This window comes from Typopeltis vanoorti, chromosome 21 (genome assembly GCF_054136105.1).
Source record: "Typopeltis vanoorti isolate ZY-2024b chromosome 21, IOZ_Tvanoo_1.0, whole genome shotgun sequence".
Lineage (NCBI taxonomy): Eukaryota > Metazoa > Arthropoda > Arachnida > Uropygi > Thelyphonidae > Typopeltis > Typopeltis vanoorti.
Window position 1 is genome coordinate 74,076,038 of NC_143569.1, and position 18,369 is coordinate 74,094,406.

The 18,369-nt window shown below is 33.8% G+C and overlaps 1 protein-coding gene across 2 annotated transcripts in view; it reads left to right on the forward strand.

The window, feature by feature from the left end:
* LOC150094979 (cuticle protein 14-like) overlaps window positions 1-16,235 on the forward strand; it is a 68,701-nt gene extending 52,466 nt beyond the window's left edge. Inside the window, exons 1-3 of one of the 2 annotated variants that reach the window (XM_090411458.1) lie at window positions 8,011-8,049; window positions 12,702-12,923; window positions 15,649-16,235. In XM_090411458.1, the coding sequence (XP_090267584.1) occupies window positions 8,041-8,049; window positions 12,702-12,923; window positions 15,649-15,990 (573 nt within the window). In that variant the 5' untranslated portion in view covers window positions 8,011-8,040 and the 3' untranslated portion in view covers window positions 15,991-16,235. Of the gene's footprint in view, window positions 1-8,010; window positions 8,050-12,701; window positions 12,924-15,648 lie in introns of those variants that run through there. The other variant, XM_090411459.1, reaches the window with a different exon arrangement.
* Window positions 16,236-18,369: the final 2,134 nt, after the last annotated feature.

An 18,369-nucleotide genomic window follows, 5' to 3' on the forward strand; every position in this document is an offset into this window, starting at 1 on the left:
GCCGGCGTCCATAGAGACAACAATGCGACCAACAGGTAGATGTATGCATCTACCTCTTAGTCACATCTACTCAATCATTTGCGGTCATTCAGCCATTAGTTCATAGGGCTGAATGTTTGATATGTATTTCTGAAAAATGATTCTTGTATGCTACAGATGATTGAGAGTCGACATTCTCGATCCTCTTAAAGGCATGATTTTAGGCTATCCTTCATGCTTTTGAAAATTTTATAGTAAGATCTTAAAAGTGAAAGGGTTAAGTCCGCTTTTACGAGGACATATCAAGCCTTTTCTCTCTCCCTCCAACGCTATAGTGTTACAGTTTACCTCCCTGTCGCTTCACTGTAAATCCCAATCAAACTAACCCAGAACAGTGCTGCTTGAAAAGGAAGTACTTATTAAGAGGAATTTGTATATCGAACTTTATTTATTTGTGCAACCGCATGTTATATAACTGTTACATTCATGACTGTTGTTATTCAAATTTATTCCATTAATATGCAAAATATTTCTATATTATTTTTATACAAAATAAGTAAGGGTATATTATTATATTCTAATATATTTCGAATTAATTAAAAAAATATTGTCAAATATGGTTTATTTTAGAAATATATTATACTATACAAATTTTATATTTCTATATTTTATAGAAATATAATTGGAATACTGTATATTCCTTAGATATATAACAACTCCAGAAAATATGAATCCATGTCGTTGATATTTAATGTTTAAGACCTTGGGGAGAGCTGTCGAAGAATCTTAAATTGTGTCAAATCGAACGATAATAACACTTCACATTATGGCAGGATATACTTTTATTATTATGATCAAACCGGGATACTATCAGTGGAAATCTTTCATCCTTCGGCATATTAATTTTCCAATGATTTTCTTGTCTTTTGATTGTTAAGTCAAAGTCATTAAGTTACATATTTATTATGAAAATGAATTACATTTCTTGGTTTTTCTGTTATTTAAAAAATAACATTATAAAAGAAAAATTTATCTGCCATGATTATAAGATGTTTTTAAAAATCTTAAACCATCTGTCTATCATGATTATAAAATGTTAAAAAAAAAAAAAGCTGAAACTATCTCAGAGACCAATATCTCGAACATTACTTGATTGGCTAACTACCGTTAATACTTATATTAGTTTTTAGCATTATTTCAATATTATAATAAATTATAGAAATATAAAAGTTGTATTCTATAAAATGTTGCTGAAATTAAAAAAAATTGATAATAATTTTTTTTTAATTTTAAACCTGTTAGAATATAGTAATACACCATTATTTCTTTTGTATAAAAATAATATAATAATATTTTGCATTTGAATAACACAAATTTTGAGGGAGAATAGTCCGTTTTAGGACTTTCAAGTAACAAATGGTAATGCTGTAGCCAATGAAGTTTTAACTGAGGCTCGGCTATTGCCGTTACCCAGCCATGACTAGCTTTTTAGCTAACACAAATTTTGGCTAATCAGCATTTGCTAATGTGGCTTTAAGAAAAACTTTTCATATCATGTTTCATATCATATATCATATAGGTATATAGGTATAAAATTATTATATGTAATAAACCCAGGCTATCGAAATAGAACATATATCTAGAATCATCTAAGCATACGCCACAGCAATATAATATGTATCCTATTTAGATTGTACACATATGAACTCAAGCAAGGGAAAATATGAACTCAAGCAAGGGAAAATATACTACTGCTACTATATTGAGACGCTAATTCACATTCAGCTGAAAATTTTATACAAATTATTGGAACTGCAAGGTTGAAACAATGAACCTTTTACAAAACGAAATCCACTTTATCCCTTCGTTCTGAATCAGGGATAGTAACTCTCAACACAGGAAATGAATGGATTAATATACATAGGCTTTTCTTTATTCAATATATTACCAGGAAACAGAGATTATTATTGAGCCAAAGGTATACTGCTTGAATTTCGAAATACGAACGACCCGATCATAGGAAAGATAAACAAAATTTATGGCGTTCATGTTCAGGCATCAACAAGCAGAATTATAATTAAAACTGTTGATATCTTTTTAATAGAACATTGACATTTCTATTTCAAGAAACTTGGGTGGTGTAAAGTGAACGCAATAACAATCCTAAGAATTATATTGACTTCCTTCCTTTTGGCATAATACAACCTCTGTACGCAGCTTCATGACTGGAATGCAAGAAATTAATACTATCGATGGAATAATGCAATTTTTTTTTTCTTAAAAGTTCGTCGTACAGAACGATTGCATTCACAAAAGAGAGATATAATTTAATATGACAAGAAAAAAAAATACATAGAGATAAAATGTAGTGTGAGTTTTAATATAGATAAGACAAGTTATTGATAACACTGTTGCAGTATCTAGAATTTCGAGCCAAAAAAAAAACAAGGAGGAAATCGACAAACAGATATGAAATTATAACAGGAGTCATCGAATTATGGTGAAGAAGCCAACACTGCAAAGAAATGTGCCCGTGTAGTGGTTGATAGTGAACTTGATTGTAGGATGTGGATTATAATCTCCACAGGAATGCAAAGAACAAACTGGTTTTCTGCGCTGATTAATCCGTTTAGTAACAAATTATATACTGACCCTTTATTAGTTTTTCTCCAACTAGTGACAGTTTCCTTCGCTCCAGAAATATTTGTAAGTAGATAGTAGTTTTGATGTCGATGGCATCATTACTGGAGAATGTTTATCTTTAGATCTCTATCTAGGATAGAAATACTTAGCTACTGAGGTATCGCCGCCCGAAAGCATGTGTGTCGTCAGTGGTAAGATCATTCTATTCGCTAGAGTCATTTACACACTTTTTTCCTTACCCCAAAATGAATGTCATCGAGATACGGTACAGACACTACTACAGAATGTCTCTTGACCACAAATATACTCAATTGTATTCACATATTTGATTTTTGTAATTCAAGATTTCTTCATTTTTTGGACACTAAGTAATGACGGTGAGCATAATATTTATAATAAAGACAATGTACAGTGTATGATGGCTCTAAAACTGCAAAAAAAGACAGTAATACAGAGTGCCATGACATGAATTAAAGAAAAAAGATCCGTATAAACTAGAAAGTAAATTTTACTGCAACTGAAGAGAATAGAGATGAAAATTCTTAGATGGACAAAACTAGTTACAAACAGCTATCGTATTGAAATGAAGATAATACGCATCAACAGCATAGATATGCTCAGGACCGGCGCCTTTCCAAAAAAAGTTTTTTTTGAATAAAGTAGAGAAGAATGAGTTATAAGTAGTAAGTCGACTTTTAGGGCCGGACCACATGCATCCGATCCGATTAAAATTAGGATACGGCCCTTACACGGAAATCACAATTAATCATAAGTTGATTTATGATTCATCAAAAAAATAAAGGAGAACTATTTTAGGTGTATTTTCGTAAATTTTAATCAAAAATTACAGCGATATAATCGGGTCCAGGATACAATTTCAAAATTTATTTGTTCGTTTCCGGGAAGATCTAAAGGGGCCCGAACGGAAGACGACGCACATTCATAATTATATGTGCCATTCGTTGTTCGTTTAAATTCTTATCTCATATTTTTTGACATCTTTAGGCGCCTTTTCTTCTGCAGCGCCTGTGTATATTGCACACTTCGCACACGCCACCAGCCGGCTCTGGATAGATACATACTAATACTAAACAGGACAGATAAAAAACATTCTCTTATCTGCTATCAACGAGTTCCAATCCTAGGAAAAGCTGTTTTGTGATTATCTTTATGTTGGGGATGAATTTCCTCGTATGGTGTGAGAACAATACTCCAGTTATTGAAGGCTTTAAACTGGTTTAAAAATTTTTTGCTTAGTTTCTAAAGCAAAGTTTTTGGTATTCCCTAAAATAAATAAATCTAAATAATCAAAATCAAAATAAATCTAACCTGCTTGCGGAGACATAAGATACTGTAGGTGACAACATTTTGTGAATGGTAAACACAATATATAAATTAATTAATCACAATGCATCCATTATAGACGTATTCAGGTTTGTGTAGGTATGTTCTTGATTCGATTTCACGTTCTTGTTATAGTAGAGGTTAATGTTTATTATTATTATTATTATTATTATTATTATTATTATTCACATAATTGATACATAGTCAAAACAAGATATCATATAAACAAACATTTGATTGGTGAAACAGAACAATCCAGATTCTACCCAAGAATCTAAAAATAGATTCTTGAACATATCTATCAAATGAACAAATTGAACAAATCATGTTGAAAGGGCCCTACAACGAAACAATAGAGCACACTATTTGAGTAACGACAGTCAAAATGAAATATTGGAAACTTTAACTAACGCAATCAGGAATACAATTTTATTATCAATTCGAATATCTGAATATTATTCCATAATTTTAGACTGCACACCTGATGCAAGTAAAACAGAACAAATGACCATTATTATTCGCTTTGTTTCCTGTGACAATGGAATTGTCAATATCAGGGAAAACGTTTTAAGTTTTGCAGATATATCAGATTCCACAGGACGTGGTTTATGTGCAACAATAATGGAACAACTGAAAAAATGGAACATTCCCATTGAAGACATGCGAGATCAAGGGCATGACAATGGGGAAAATATGAAATGAAAAAATATTGGCTCCAAAATTTGCTTTCGAACAATAATCCTCGATCTTTTTACGTGCCATGTGCTGCACGTACTCTAAATTTAATCATTAACGATGCAGCCAAAGTGAATGCAGATACAATTAGTTTCTTTGCAATTATTCAAGAAATATACAATTTCTTTTCATTCTCTTACAAATGTTGGGCAATCCTTTTAAAGTTCGTAAAAAATTTAACATTGAAACAGCCATCAGAAACGCAATGGGAAAGTAAAATTTATGCAACCCGCCCTCTACGATATCAGTTAGGAAAAATTTAGCATGCACTTTTTGAAATTTTAAATAATGAAAAATTTATTTAAAATAAAGGACTACAAATTTATTTGCTCTCTTATAACTTAGCTTGATTTACTTGATTTAGCTTGATGCTTCAAGACAAAATATGAACATTACATTTACTTCAGAATCTATCGAAAACTTAAAAATATTCTTACAAGAGTATCGATCAGATACAAATTTTAAAGAAGTTCTAAAAACGGCAAAAGAACTGAGTGAAGAGGTGTTTGGAGAAGAAGAATTTAAAACTAGTACGGAAGTTCGACGACAAAAGAAGACACGACAATTTGACTACGAGCATCATTACGAAACGCCACAATCGCCAGAAGATAAATTTAGAGTGAATGTGTTTTATACACTTCTAGACGTTGCAATGTGTTCGTTAATAGAACGTTTTGATCGACTAAAAACATATTATGATAATTTAAATTTCTTGTATAGATTACTGCAAATTAATAACGAAGATTTACGAAAAAATTGTGACTATTTAGAGACTCTCTTGAAGGATGGCGACAATAAAGACGTAAATGCAATAGAACTATATGACGAGTTATGTGCTTTCCGGGATATTTTTCGGAATGATAATTTAAATATTCAAAGCTCTTTCGATATTCTTAATTTTATTTTGTCCAATAATTTACCTTTCCCTAACTTTTTAATTGCTTTAAGAATACTATTAACCTTACCTGTTAGTGTAGCGAGCGGTATACGTTCCTTTTCCAAGTTGAAATTGATTAAAACCTACTTAAGAACAAGTATGTCACAAAAAAGGCTTGTTAGTTTGGCGTTAACAGCTATTGAAAATGATATATGTGCGGAATTAGACGTTAAAACCATTATTTCTAATTTTGTGAATATGAAATCAAAAACCCTAAAATTTTAATTCAAAAAATTTCAAGTATATTTATGTAATTTAATTTATTTTCTGTTATTCTGTGAAGATTTTATTTTTCGAATACTTATATTAAATGTTCTAATTATTTCTGAATTATTTTCTTATTTTCTCATCTATTTTGAGTTTCTTTTATTTTCCTAAAAGATAGTTCTACTTATAAAAATTATTAAAAACTTTTTACAAATTACTAAGAATTTAGTAACTTGTAAAATGAAAAAAAAATTTTAGACTTTAGTTCAAATAAATTTTAACTTTAATTAAAATTCATTTGAATTTTGTTAACGATTCGGGTCGGTGAGAAGGCTATAATCTCTGTATCATTATATTCAACGATTAAAGTGAAGTGGCTTTATCAAAATTTGCTTTAAATTTTGAGAATTTTTTTGAATATTCGGGTTTTTAACGATTATTCTGCCTAGTCAACACCCCCTCCCCCACCTTGTTCGTTACATTTAGCGAACCAACGTGTGGCTGTTCTGTCAAAATTTATTTAAGAAATTTCAAATAATTTAAATTTTTATTATCTTAAAAGAATCATACACGCCCAGATAGTTACAGGAGCGCTTAGATATAAATTGCATGCGGGCGGCAAAGACCCTAGCGCCGGCACTGAGAAGATGCATACCGATACTTAACAACATAGAAATATATTGTGATATGCTGAATATTTTCAAATATTCAGCATATCACAATAATTGAAAATGTATTGTTTATCAATGAAAGGATATGAAGTAGAGCGTGTGAGATCTAGAATCATATGAGATCTAGAATGTACCATAAATGTGTTTAAGATATATTTATTATTTATATAACATTATTTAAAAAATAATTTACTTGCTTAATTTTAAATTTATTACTAAGAGTTTTTAAAATTAATTTTCTTATATTTAATAAAATTATTATATTTTTAAAGATACAATATATTTTTAGATAAATTTTGAATTTTTATTAAAACAATAAGAATTTTTTAAATAAAATGTTTACATTTTCAAATGAGACATTTTTTGTATATTATTTTGTTTCATTTTTATTTATATTTATCTTGGCAAGTTCAAGTTTTCAAAACAAATGCCGAAACGTAATTTTTCTAAAAATTACGTAGTAATTTTTAGTAATATTTGCGATGCAGTTTATCCATTTATAATTTTTACGAAAGAAAACTGGTTCAGATTTCGTCCGAAGGAAGAATATTATAGACTTTTTTTTTAATGGATTTCAGAAGGGTTTTTCCTTATGTTTTTCCTCTCTGAAAATAAGCAAACCAGCCAGTGAATGCATCCGACAGACATAACAAACAGGACAAACTATCCAATTTCTTCTAAATTAGACCTGATGTTAATAAACTCCTCAATATCTTGAACATCTATACATTTGAGGAATTATCTCAAAATAAGGAACACCGAAGGGAGATAGGATAGAAAGAATGCAATGGAAAGAGAAGTTTGTATACAAATGAAGACATCAATTCAAAGATAGATAGATAGATAGATAGATAGATAGTGTGAGAGGCAGTCGTCATTCCTGACTGCTGATAATATTGCTTTACACAAATGGCAAAGAGGGACACACACACACACACGCACGCACGCTCTCAAAAGATTGCTTTGGAAGAGACTGATTAAACTTCATCGCCGTGCTAAACATAGACGCAGACCGTGGTGACTGCTGATGGGTGTCCGAAGTCGTTTTAAAGGAATTCGCGCAAGCATAACATTCCTACTTTCTAATGAACCCATTGTCGCCATTAAAACAAACTCGTTTTGCAGCCGACTGCAGTGGACAAGGACGCTTTTCAACTAGCAATCGTTCACCCCCGACTACTTCATGAGAGACTGTTTTTAACGGCAAAACCCACCTAATGACAAATGGAATGCAGTTCAATATATTTGCCGTCATAAACGCCGAGTAAGAAATACCTGATAGAAAACGAGGTGAAGCAAGCGCTTCTATCTCAGCCATCGACAGTGAGCTACCGAGGAGGAACAGAAGGAGAAATAAACGTTGAAAGCGTGCAATGAGAGGCAGCACATGGCCCACTTTTGGCGGAAGCAGTTACGGTACGAGGTGATCTATATGTGTACATATATAGCGGGGCGTCGGCTGTGGACACGCAGTTTGAAGAGACAAGTGATTGCCAAAGGAGTGTGGAGTCTCACGAAATAGCAATGCTTGAGGTAGGTCTTACGACTAGAAGTAACTTGTGGCATATAGTAGTGGCGTGCGGGGGGGGGGGGGGGAACTGAAGCATTCATACGCATGAGGGCCTTAGTTCGCCTTGGGTTCGCTTCATGCTGTGATGGTTTGTGAATTTGCTAATAGCTGGATTAATTACAACATCACTTTACATTACTTCAGTTAATCTTTTTCTCAGTCTATCACTCTTTAGTTTTTTATTTCCACGATAATGTTTTCCTTTCGGACTCTCTAACCCACCATTTCTTCTCTCTCTCTCTCTCTCTCTCTCTCTCTCTCTCTCTCTCTCTCTCTCTCTCTCTCTCTCTCTCTCTCTCTCTCTCTCTTTCTCTCTCTCTCTCTCTCAATATTATTTTATTATTCTCATTTGGTAATCTGTATCTGTCTTCCTTTCTTACTCCTTTATTTTCTACAATCCCATTTTTATTCATATTTTCCTGCTTATTTTGGCATCATCGTCATCTCTCTCTCTCTCTCTCTCTCTCTCTGGGTCCAAGCGATTCTAGTATAGATGGTTTTATAAACGTAACCGAATACACACCAATGGAGTCTATGAATCGTAAGGTCAGATATATCGTATATACACCATCTGTGGAAAAATGAAAAATATATGAACAGATAAGAGATTGTTTTTCTAAGCTGCATAAACCCAAATACTATTTTAAATGAAGGCTGTTTACAGGTTTTAGGAGAAGATCGATAAACAACTAATATTTCTGCTTACAGATTTCCTAAACTGACATATATGAATCCGCCAGTAGTCAAAGTGAATACCAAGTGCATATCAAATCCAAGTGAATACCATTCTGTTTTACTATGTCGTAATATACAAATATTAATTGAGCAAATGTGTTACACAGTAGATATTCCTTCTCTTTACTTTATCTTACTAAAATCGAAGATCATAAAAACAAAATATACTTCAATGTAATTATGATTGTTTCGATATCCGATTCGCCATCTGATTTCAGCGGCTTCACTTACCATCTTTTTATCCTAAGCGTATCAGTTAGTGATTAATGTGAAAAATTAAAAGAATGCCAGTAGAATTAACGGCATGGTTAGCTTGTCCGCGCTCCAGCCAGGAAGCTGCGGGTTCGAATCCTGCCGTACGCGTGGATGTTTGTGATGTTAGCAGAAAACTTCATTCTCAAAACCCGGTAAGGTACGGGAGTGACCATACTTCGGATCTACGAACGTCAAATGTGAATTTTGTTTGTCTTTTTTTATCTTCAAGTTTTATTAGCAGTTTCATGATTCATCCTGGGATGAGACCATCACCTAATAATTGGAATCCTGATGTAGAAAAATTACATATTGAAACTTTCGAATTGCAACTATTCGTGGGTGGGAGCGACATAAAAAAAAAAAAAAAAAAAAAAAGAATTTGTTTCGCTAGTCTAGTCTATTTGTATAATGGGATTCAAGTCTACGTTGCTAATCATTCCAAGTGGAAAACGTTTTTTTTTTTTTTTAATCGACACATAATAATCAAAATATGAGCAATGTCTTTCATTTCTTCTACAAGTTGCTTGAAAACAAAAAACAAAATTTTAATTGGCTATTAAATCTCGTGCATATAAATAAAGATAGAAAATAAAATACAGTTGCTTATTTGTACAGAACGTATACGATATTCAAAAAACCTTATAAATTATCATAAATTAAAGTTTTTAAAAGTTTTTTAATTACACAGTCTAAAATTATAGTTTTAATTTTTTTTCTATTTTATCTAAATTAAAAAAAAAGTTGAAATAAATGTCAAAATTAATTTAGCGATGCCTTACATCCCTAAGGTAATAACTTTTAAGAGATAACCTGCTATGGTGTGAGTGCAGCATAGTCGGTAAACACCTGGGTCACTAATGGACAGAATGTAAAATTTACTAAGATGCTGAATACCAAAGAAGTGAAGTCTGAACTCTGTCATCGCACATAATCTCTACATTTGATCCACAAGACGCCTCGGCAATGAGACTTCAAGCGTTACGTGATAAGTCTGAACTACACCGTTTCGATAATATAATCTGGGAACCCTCTAGAAATGGCATTGAATCCCAAACGCCTAAATATAAACCCTGGCATCAACTTATCGGAATATATCTTAGCCAAACACGTAAACGTGACCACGTCAAAGTACGCAAACAGTGTTCGACGATGCAATTCATAACTAGGAATAGTTTTTAAATCATCAGTTTCTTGTGTAACTATATCATGGTTTTAACCCTATTAATTCTTTTACTGTTTTCTCTTTTTATGTTTTACCGTTTAAATCTAATTCACTATTTGATTTAAAACACCTGATAAAGGTTCACATCATAGACGGGATACAAACCTTGTGTTTTCAATCAAAGGGCTCGTCCTAACCAACTGAGCTACGACGGCTGAGAGCCAGATTATAAAAGGTGCAAATATAATATAATAGGTTGAAATATAATAGGTTGAATTTTAAAATTATATTTTCAGATTTTCTTCGTATTATTACGTTCAGATAACATATAAATGTTATATTTGTAAATGAGAAAAATGTATTCCGAAAAATAGTGTGAAATGGATGAGAAAAGCTTTATATTCTGTCATGAAGAATTCTTAGTTGTTTAGGATTATCGGGTAAATTATTAATGTTCTGTATTTTTTAATCCATGTATGATTTAAGCAAGATAACTGTAGAAAATAGTCAAACATTGTTTGACTATTATATATATATATATATATATATATATATATATATATATATATATATATATATATATATATATATATATATATATATATATAGTAACAGATATGGTACCAAAAGTAGTGGCAGCACCGCCTCAAATCTTTAATATGTATAATTTTAGAATAAACGTGCGGCGTGTAGATGGCAGCTATGGTTAAATGAGGTATATTGCACAACAGTACTTGTGGTTGTGACTCGAGAGCAGAGCTTATGGGAATGTAGAAAACACTTACTGAGTAGGAGAAAATATGTTCACAAAACTAGAATGCTTGTTAATAAAAATTGAGATCTCAATCTTAAGATGCATACGAGATCTTAATCTTAAGATGTCCTACGAATCGGAATTGAAATGCCAAACCAATTATTGATGTCATCAGTTGACTCTAGAACAAAAAAAAATAATAAATAAATAAATTTCCTTCTAGCAAGAACCAAGAAAAATAAAAGTGATGACTGATCGTTGCCTACGAGTGTGAGAACAATAAAAACAATTACCAAACAGAAATATCACTGGTTCTTTCAAAACCATCTGAGAATGTACACTGAATCAAAAAGTTAGAGACAATTATTGGAGTTTCTTTTCATTACGTTGGACGAAACCCAATGGCCAATAAACGAAATTCTCTGGCCACGTCAAGTGATTTTGAATCACTGGAACCAAATTCCATTGGTTCCAGTGGTCGTGTGTGTGTGTGTGTGTGTGTGTGTGTGTGTGTGTGTGTGTGTGTGTGTGTGTGTGTGTGTGTGTGTGTGTGTGTGTGTGTGTGTGTGTGTGTGTGTGTGTGTGTGTGTGTGTGTCAACTCTCATTCTTTCTCTCCATCTGCCTATCTATCTTTTTTTTTTCTTCAAAATTACGTCTATTGATCTAGAGAAGAAGACAATAAGTTGTGCATGGTCACTCTACCGAAGTCTGTAATGATTTCTAAGAATAATCCAGTTTCAAAAATACTACTCCAAATCTTGTTCGTTGGAAGATTAACATTCTAAGTAACTTGTCGTCTGGTGTCACTTTAATCCGTCTTTGCTAAGTTCTTGTTTGGAATTAAGCATTAAAAATGTTGAACGCCAACAATCGCCTACAAACGTTACCCGAAATTCTACGTGCTCTTAGAATCCATCAATTAGTCCACAAACTTTACAATCCAACTTACAGCCAGATTAAACTATTTACAACAGAAATAACCTCATATTTTCCATTGTTACTATTTGCTCCACCATGAAAACAACCTTAGTATAACTAAAATGAGAAGAGATTGACTTACAAGCATTTATTTCATTCAGATTTATTCTAATTCGTATTTTTTTCCCTTTAAATGCATCTTTTGTTTTAAGGAAATAGCTTCTCCTGCAGAGATTCAAAAATATTTAGAGCATCTTATGCTTATGAAAGGAAACAAGTTTACGGTCTTCCTTCTTAGTAATTGAAGACGTTAAATCATGACGGACAGACAGACCGTTTTCGTAGCGGTCATGGTCTGATTTCTAGAAAGTAGGTCACAATAATACATTACCAAGGTCACATTTCGTTCTCCCCAAATTTGTATGATGCCTCGAGGAAAAAATGTTCCATCACTAACATAATGTTCTGTTTTCTCCTGTTGACCTTAATGATAAGACTATGTCGGTATTGTTCTAGAAAATTAAAGTTAGTCGAGTTAAACCCAATCCGGATGCTGCCTGTTAATACATTTCGAATATTTTCTGAATGTTTTTTAGAAAAATTATTTTGCCTTTTTTTTTTATAAAGTTTCAATTGTTAATGACAACCGATATCTAATGTCCATTCCTTATACCACAATATACCACAATATTCCTTATACCAAACTGCATATGGAAAAATTATTAATTAATTTAAAATATTAAAAATAGATAGATTTTTATGTTTTAGTTCACAATTTTGTTTCTTTTAGGTACTGACTTTATTTGTTGTGCTAGTTACGGTTGTTGCAGAAGAACACTATATTCAAGAAGAAACACACTATGGAGGAGATGATGCTGGCGGATATGGACTTATAGAAGGTGGAGGTGGAGGTAAGGGATACGAAATTATTGAAGGAGGCGGCGGCAAAGAATACGGAATTATTGCAGGAGGAGGAGGCGGCGGAGGCGGCAAAGGATATATTGAGTCATACGTAAGTATCAATAGAATATATAATATTTTAAATTATATATTCCTTATATTTCTATTGTTACAAAGTAAATCGTTTTAATATAATATAAATAAATAAATCATCTAATACCTTTTGATTATCCAAAGGGAGTAGGGGGAGCTGTTTTAGCCCTGACTAACATTTAGAAATCGGTAGGCAGTCTGTCTCCACAAGCTGAACTTATTGCTATCAGTGATTTTTAAAGTACTGGAAAAAGGTATCATAAACAATTTCCTCTATCTCGTGATGCATACCCTAACACTTCTATTGTTGTCTGGAATAGTGTGAGTTCTAAAACTGTACCTCAGAAAAAGGTACAGTCTTAAAATCTGACTTTTCGCGAGAAACATCCAGCAATCCTCTGAATATAGATTAAGAAAATATTTTTCCACTACGAGAATCGAACCTACGAGAATTGAGTCTTTCTTTTGGCGGATTAGCATTATCGGACTAGAACTGTTGTCACAACACTACACGGTCAGGTTATTTTAATAATAATATTATTATTTTGTTGCACAATTTTAAATCATGATTTTCGCCTTTTCTTTTAAACAAATGCGTTTCTTTGTGTAGAGTAATCTTGTAAATGGTAAAAGTTATAATCACCAAAGTTGATATAGTTGCCTAGTGGTAGCTTATTTTTTTTTTAATCGGTTTTTACAGTAAAGTGTTTATTAGTATAAGATAGAATGCATTTGAATTGCAAGGGATGAAATATACTAACACTTTTTTGTGTTTGTTCAGAGGACTGTATAAATCTCTTCTTTCGTTCGATACGTGTGTGTGTGTGTGTGTGTGTGTGTGTGTGTGTGTGTGTGTGTGTGTGTGTGTGTGTGTGTGTGTGTGTGTGTGTGTGTGTGTGTGTGTGTGTGTGTGTGTGTGTGTGTGTGTGTGTGTGTGTGTGTGTGTGTGTGTGTGTCCCTCAACCAAATGGTTTGGGGGGAGTAGCAATGCTACATTACTAGGGAATTATTAGAACAAAGCTGTTTCCCTTTGCCTGTTTTTGTCAGTAAGTTTTTTTTTTTTGTCTGTAGATATATGTGATCAAGGAACTGGTTTGCCTAATTAGGGAACAAAAAACCCGAGTTTCCGTAGGACAAAACCGCCATCTTCGTATGACACTAGCTTATTTGCCATTTGATTAAAATAGCCTGATAAAGTTTCCTCATGTCAAATAAGGGATTCCAACCAAAGGGCTCGTCTATACTAACTGAGCTGCAACTTCTTTTTCTTCCGCAGCTTTTCCTACTTAAGTAGAGTCGCTGTTTGTAGTGAGTCTCCTCCACATCCTCCTGTCTTGGGTTGTAACCACATCCAAGTTCTTCATCCTCAAATCCTCCTCCACCATATCCCTCCATCTCTTCTTTGGCCGCCCGCGCTTCCTCCTCCCCTGCACATCCATCTGCATGATCTTTCTTCGCACATACTCGTCTTCCCTCCTCGTCACATGACCAAACCATCTCAACCTTGCCTCCTGTATCTTCGCTCCTAAGTTCGTAACTTTCACCGTTCCCCTCACATAGTTATTTCTCAGACGATCCTTTCTGATCACACCGCACATCCACTTAAGTATTCTCATCTCCGCTACCTCCATCCTGCTGATGTTATTTTTCCTCAGGGCCACAGTTTCTATAGCATACGTCATAGCTGGTCTCACTACTGTCGGGTAGATTTTGCCTTTTGGATTGATCAGCACCCTCTTAGCACTCCAACCATTTCTCTCTCCAGTTCTTCCATCCTGCTTGTATCCTGCATCCCACTTCCTTCTCAGCCTCACCATCCTCTTTTATTGTTGAACCTAAGTATCTAAAGCCACTGACCTTCCTGATGACATTTCCTTCCAGCTCCAGATCTGTCTCCTGGCTGCCATCCACGTTGCAACACATATACTCTGTCTTACTTCTGCTCATTTTCATACCTCTCTCTTCCAGTACTTTCCTCCATCTTTCCAGTTTAGCTGCCACTTTTTCTCTTGATTCTGCACACAGCACGATGTCATCCGCATACGACATTGTCCAAGGCGCGTCTTCTCTCACCTCCTTCGTTACCATCTCCATCACAATATTAAACAGAAACGGATTTAATGCTGACCCTTGATGCAAGCCAACTGTCACGTGAAAACTTTCCGTCTCTCCCAGGCAGGTCCAAATTCTTGTCTTCACATTCCTGTACACTATACCAACCTGACATATTTCTCCGTTACCTTCTTCTCCCTCAGACACCCCCAGACTTCTTGCCTTGGCACTCTATTGGCTCCCGTTGTTTCTCTCGAAACGTTTCCATCGTCTGTCGTAACCTAAAGATAGCATCTGTCGTCGATCGACCAGGCATGAAGCTAAAGTGCTCTTTCGCAATCTCCACCTCCTTCTTCAGTCTTACATCAAGAATCCTTTCTAGGATTTTCATAACTAAAAAAGCATAACTAATTTTTCCTAAAATAGCTCTAACCATATAAATATGGAATATATGTAATTTTGAAATACGAGAGTACCTCGTAAAAGTGGCTATATATAATCAGTTTCAAGAAGCACTCTGGTATTTCATAATTTAAATTAGTGTTTTATTTATTTTTTATTTGCAGCGGAAACTTTATTTTAAATTACTTGGCTAAGATATATGGATATTTATCACTCTTTTTTATTTAATATACCATACATGTCACCCAAATCATAATATAATTTAAGGTATTTGTTTCATTTACTTGCAGAAAAAACCTCATCCATATGCGTTTGGTTACGACATCAAAGACCATAAAGGAAATGCTCATTGGCGAAGAGAAGAAGGAGATGAGCATGGCACCAAAAAAGGATCCTACGGATACACCGATATGCACGGTGTCTATCGTCAGGTAGAGTACGTTGCAGATCATCACGGATTCCGAGCACAAATCAAAACCAACGAACCAGGTACAGGCAATCAGAATCCAGCCAAAGTTCAAATGAATGCCCAGCCAGCTCCATTGAAATACGAAGACGGTTTGCATGAATATTCTGAACCAAATCTAGTTTATCGATCCTTACCTGAAAAATATCCTTACGGTTACCACTAAATCGTCACCAAGGCAACCGAATAATGATCCCATGTGTGCCTTTTCTCCCCATTGTATAATATTTTTGATCATTTTGCCAAAATAATCCATGTAGTCTCGTATTTATTTAAACCATCCAATGGTCCCATGGAAGAGTAGTTCGAAGTTAATTGTTGCCAATATGGCAGTCAAGAAGAAGAAATGGCAAATGTTGTTAAACTGATGTCGCATTTTTACTGTTATGTAAACTGTACAGATTTTTTTAAATAAAAAAATAAACATAACTGAATTTTTTGTTTTTAAGGACTGTATGATCATATTATAATCCCAAGCTACCACAATTACGAGGTTTAATAATAATAAATAAATAAACCCAGTTTATTAACTTTCAGTCTGTATCACTAGCAGCAAATGGTACTGACAGAATACAAAAATCATTTCCATACAGTGTTCCGTAACATCCGCCATTTCTAAGAGTTAATTCCTGAAGTGAACGATTTTTAAGAAAAAAAAAATGAGATCAACAAGAGTGTGATAATCCATGTTTAATTTTATTTTAAAATTCAACTTTGTTAAGGTTTTAATGTCAACTAAAGTTGGAAAAAATAATCAACGAAACTCTTATTAATAGCTCCTCAAAATGATTCAGAACATGATTCAAGTTCGGCAGAGATTTTGATGAAAACACATAAACATAAAAAAAATCTTTTTCCTGGGAGAGGAGTGGGGTTAAGTGGGAGGGGGGGGGGGTTAGAAGATGGGAGAACTAAGGAATATGGATTTTTATCTTTTCTTTCTTAACACACTTCTGCTAATAATGCTTGCGCTATTCACAGTTCTTCGATGCAGTGCTTCTCTATCATTAGATCTCTTATACTAAAGTTTTGATATGATCCTAAACACAACACTCTAAAAAAAAGGTTAAGGTTTAGGCAATCGAAAAGCAATGGACCTCTTCAACGGTTGAGTTAATCGGCAACCTATCGGAAAAGATGCTGCGAAACTCCATCATCCTGGAAACACATACGCCATCATCTCGTTGAACAGACATTCTCCAAAATACAATGGAGGTCATCATGCAAAAACTTAAGTGTGTTACCTCATTAAGACCATTCGTGAGGTTCCGATTAGTTGGTTCCTAATAAGTCCACTCTACACCTTTGCAAAAATCGACGTTGGTAATTCATTGGAATTGTTGCATGAGGATTTTTCGTCAGCCTATACATGATCATTACACCCAAGACTAAAGTGTACCCATACACATCAGGTTCCAAGAAGTTCATTATAGACTCATAATCCAACTCTTCAGTGAGCTCTACTTCTTTCTAATGGACGTTTTTACATTTTTTTTAAACTTTAGTACTTTCAAGACAATCTTTTTAGGAACTCGAAGGAATGCGTATTTGTCAAATATCACAGTTCTGTTACATCAAGCAGTGCAACGCAGTTCCGGAATTTTATTTTGAACTTGTTGATCAATATTATTCAGATCAATAAAAATTTTCCTATTAGGGACATTACGTTCTGGAAATCGCCATAAGTATTCCTCAAGAACAGCTCTCGCGTTGAAGTTGGAAGCCCAGTAAGGGAAATGAATATTGGCGAACTCCTCGTGTGACAGCTTATAAGGTATCTTTTTTAGCATAACTACGCAGTTTTTAAAATTGATGGCCTCAATAAACGGGCTTACAAACTCTGAGATTGCTTTTGGAACTAGACTGCATGGCTAGGCCACGATATCTATATAGTCAGGCTATGCTATAGTTATTATTAGCAAAAGAATTGTGAAGCGACGGCATCGTCCCATGTAAAGTTTGGCAGCTTCTGTTTTCTGTGGAAGCTTGCAATATTTCCAAGGCAACATTGCAAGCTTCCCCAGAAAACAGAATCTGCCAAACTTTGATGATTTGAATTGATGACAACTCGCATTCACTGTTAGAACATTGGGTTATCTGGGAGGAAGGAAATTCTTGAGGAAGTCGTATCTATTGCAACATAGGCATCAAAGTTTATTGTATATGTGTGAAAGAGTAGGGGAGATCACATACAGTACAGGATCTTCCAAAAGATAGCTCGAAGTTAGACATGCACCAAATGGATATAATTCGTATACGATTCGGTTAGAGAAGAATGTTTTCAGATAACTTTTATAGATTTTCTCTAGTATCTTTCATTGATGTGTTAATAGACAGTTCAGATGTCTATGCTATCTTAAAAGCTATTTTTTTGTGTTAAGGAAAACATTGCAGCAGTTTATTTAGGAGGAGGAAACCCATTACGATAATCCAACAAAAATTTGTTCTATAGTTCATCTCTTTTAACACAATAGGAGGGCCATTGAAAATATAAGATTTAGAAATATGAAAAAAAATTAATTACTGTTATATCCAAATAAAACCA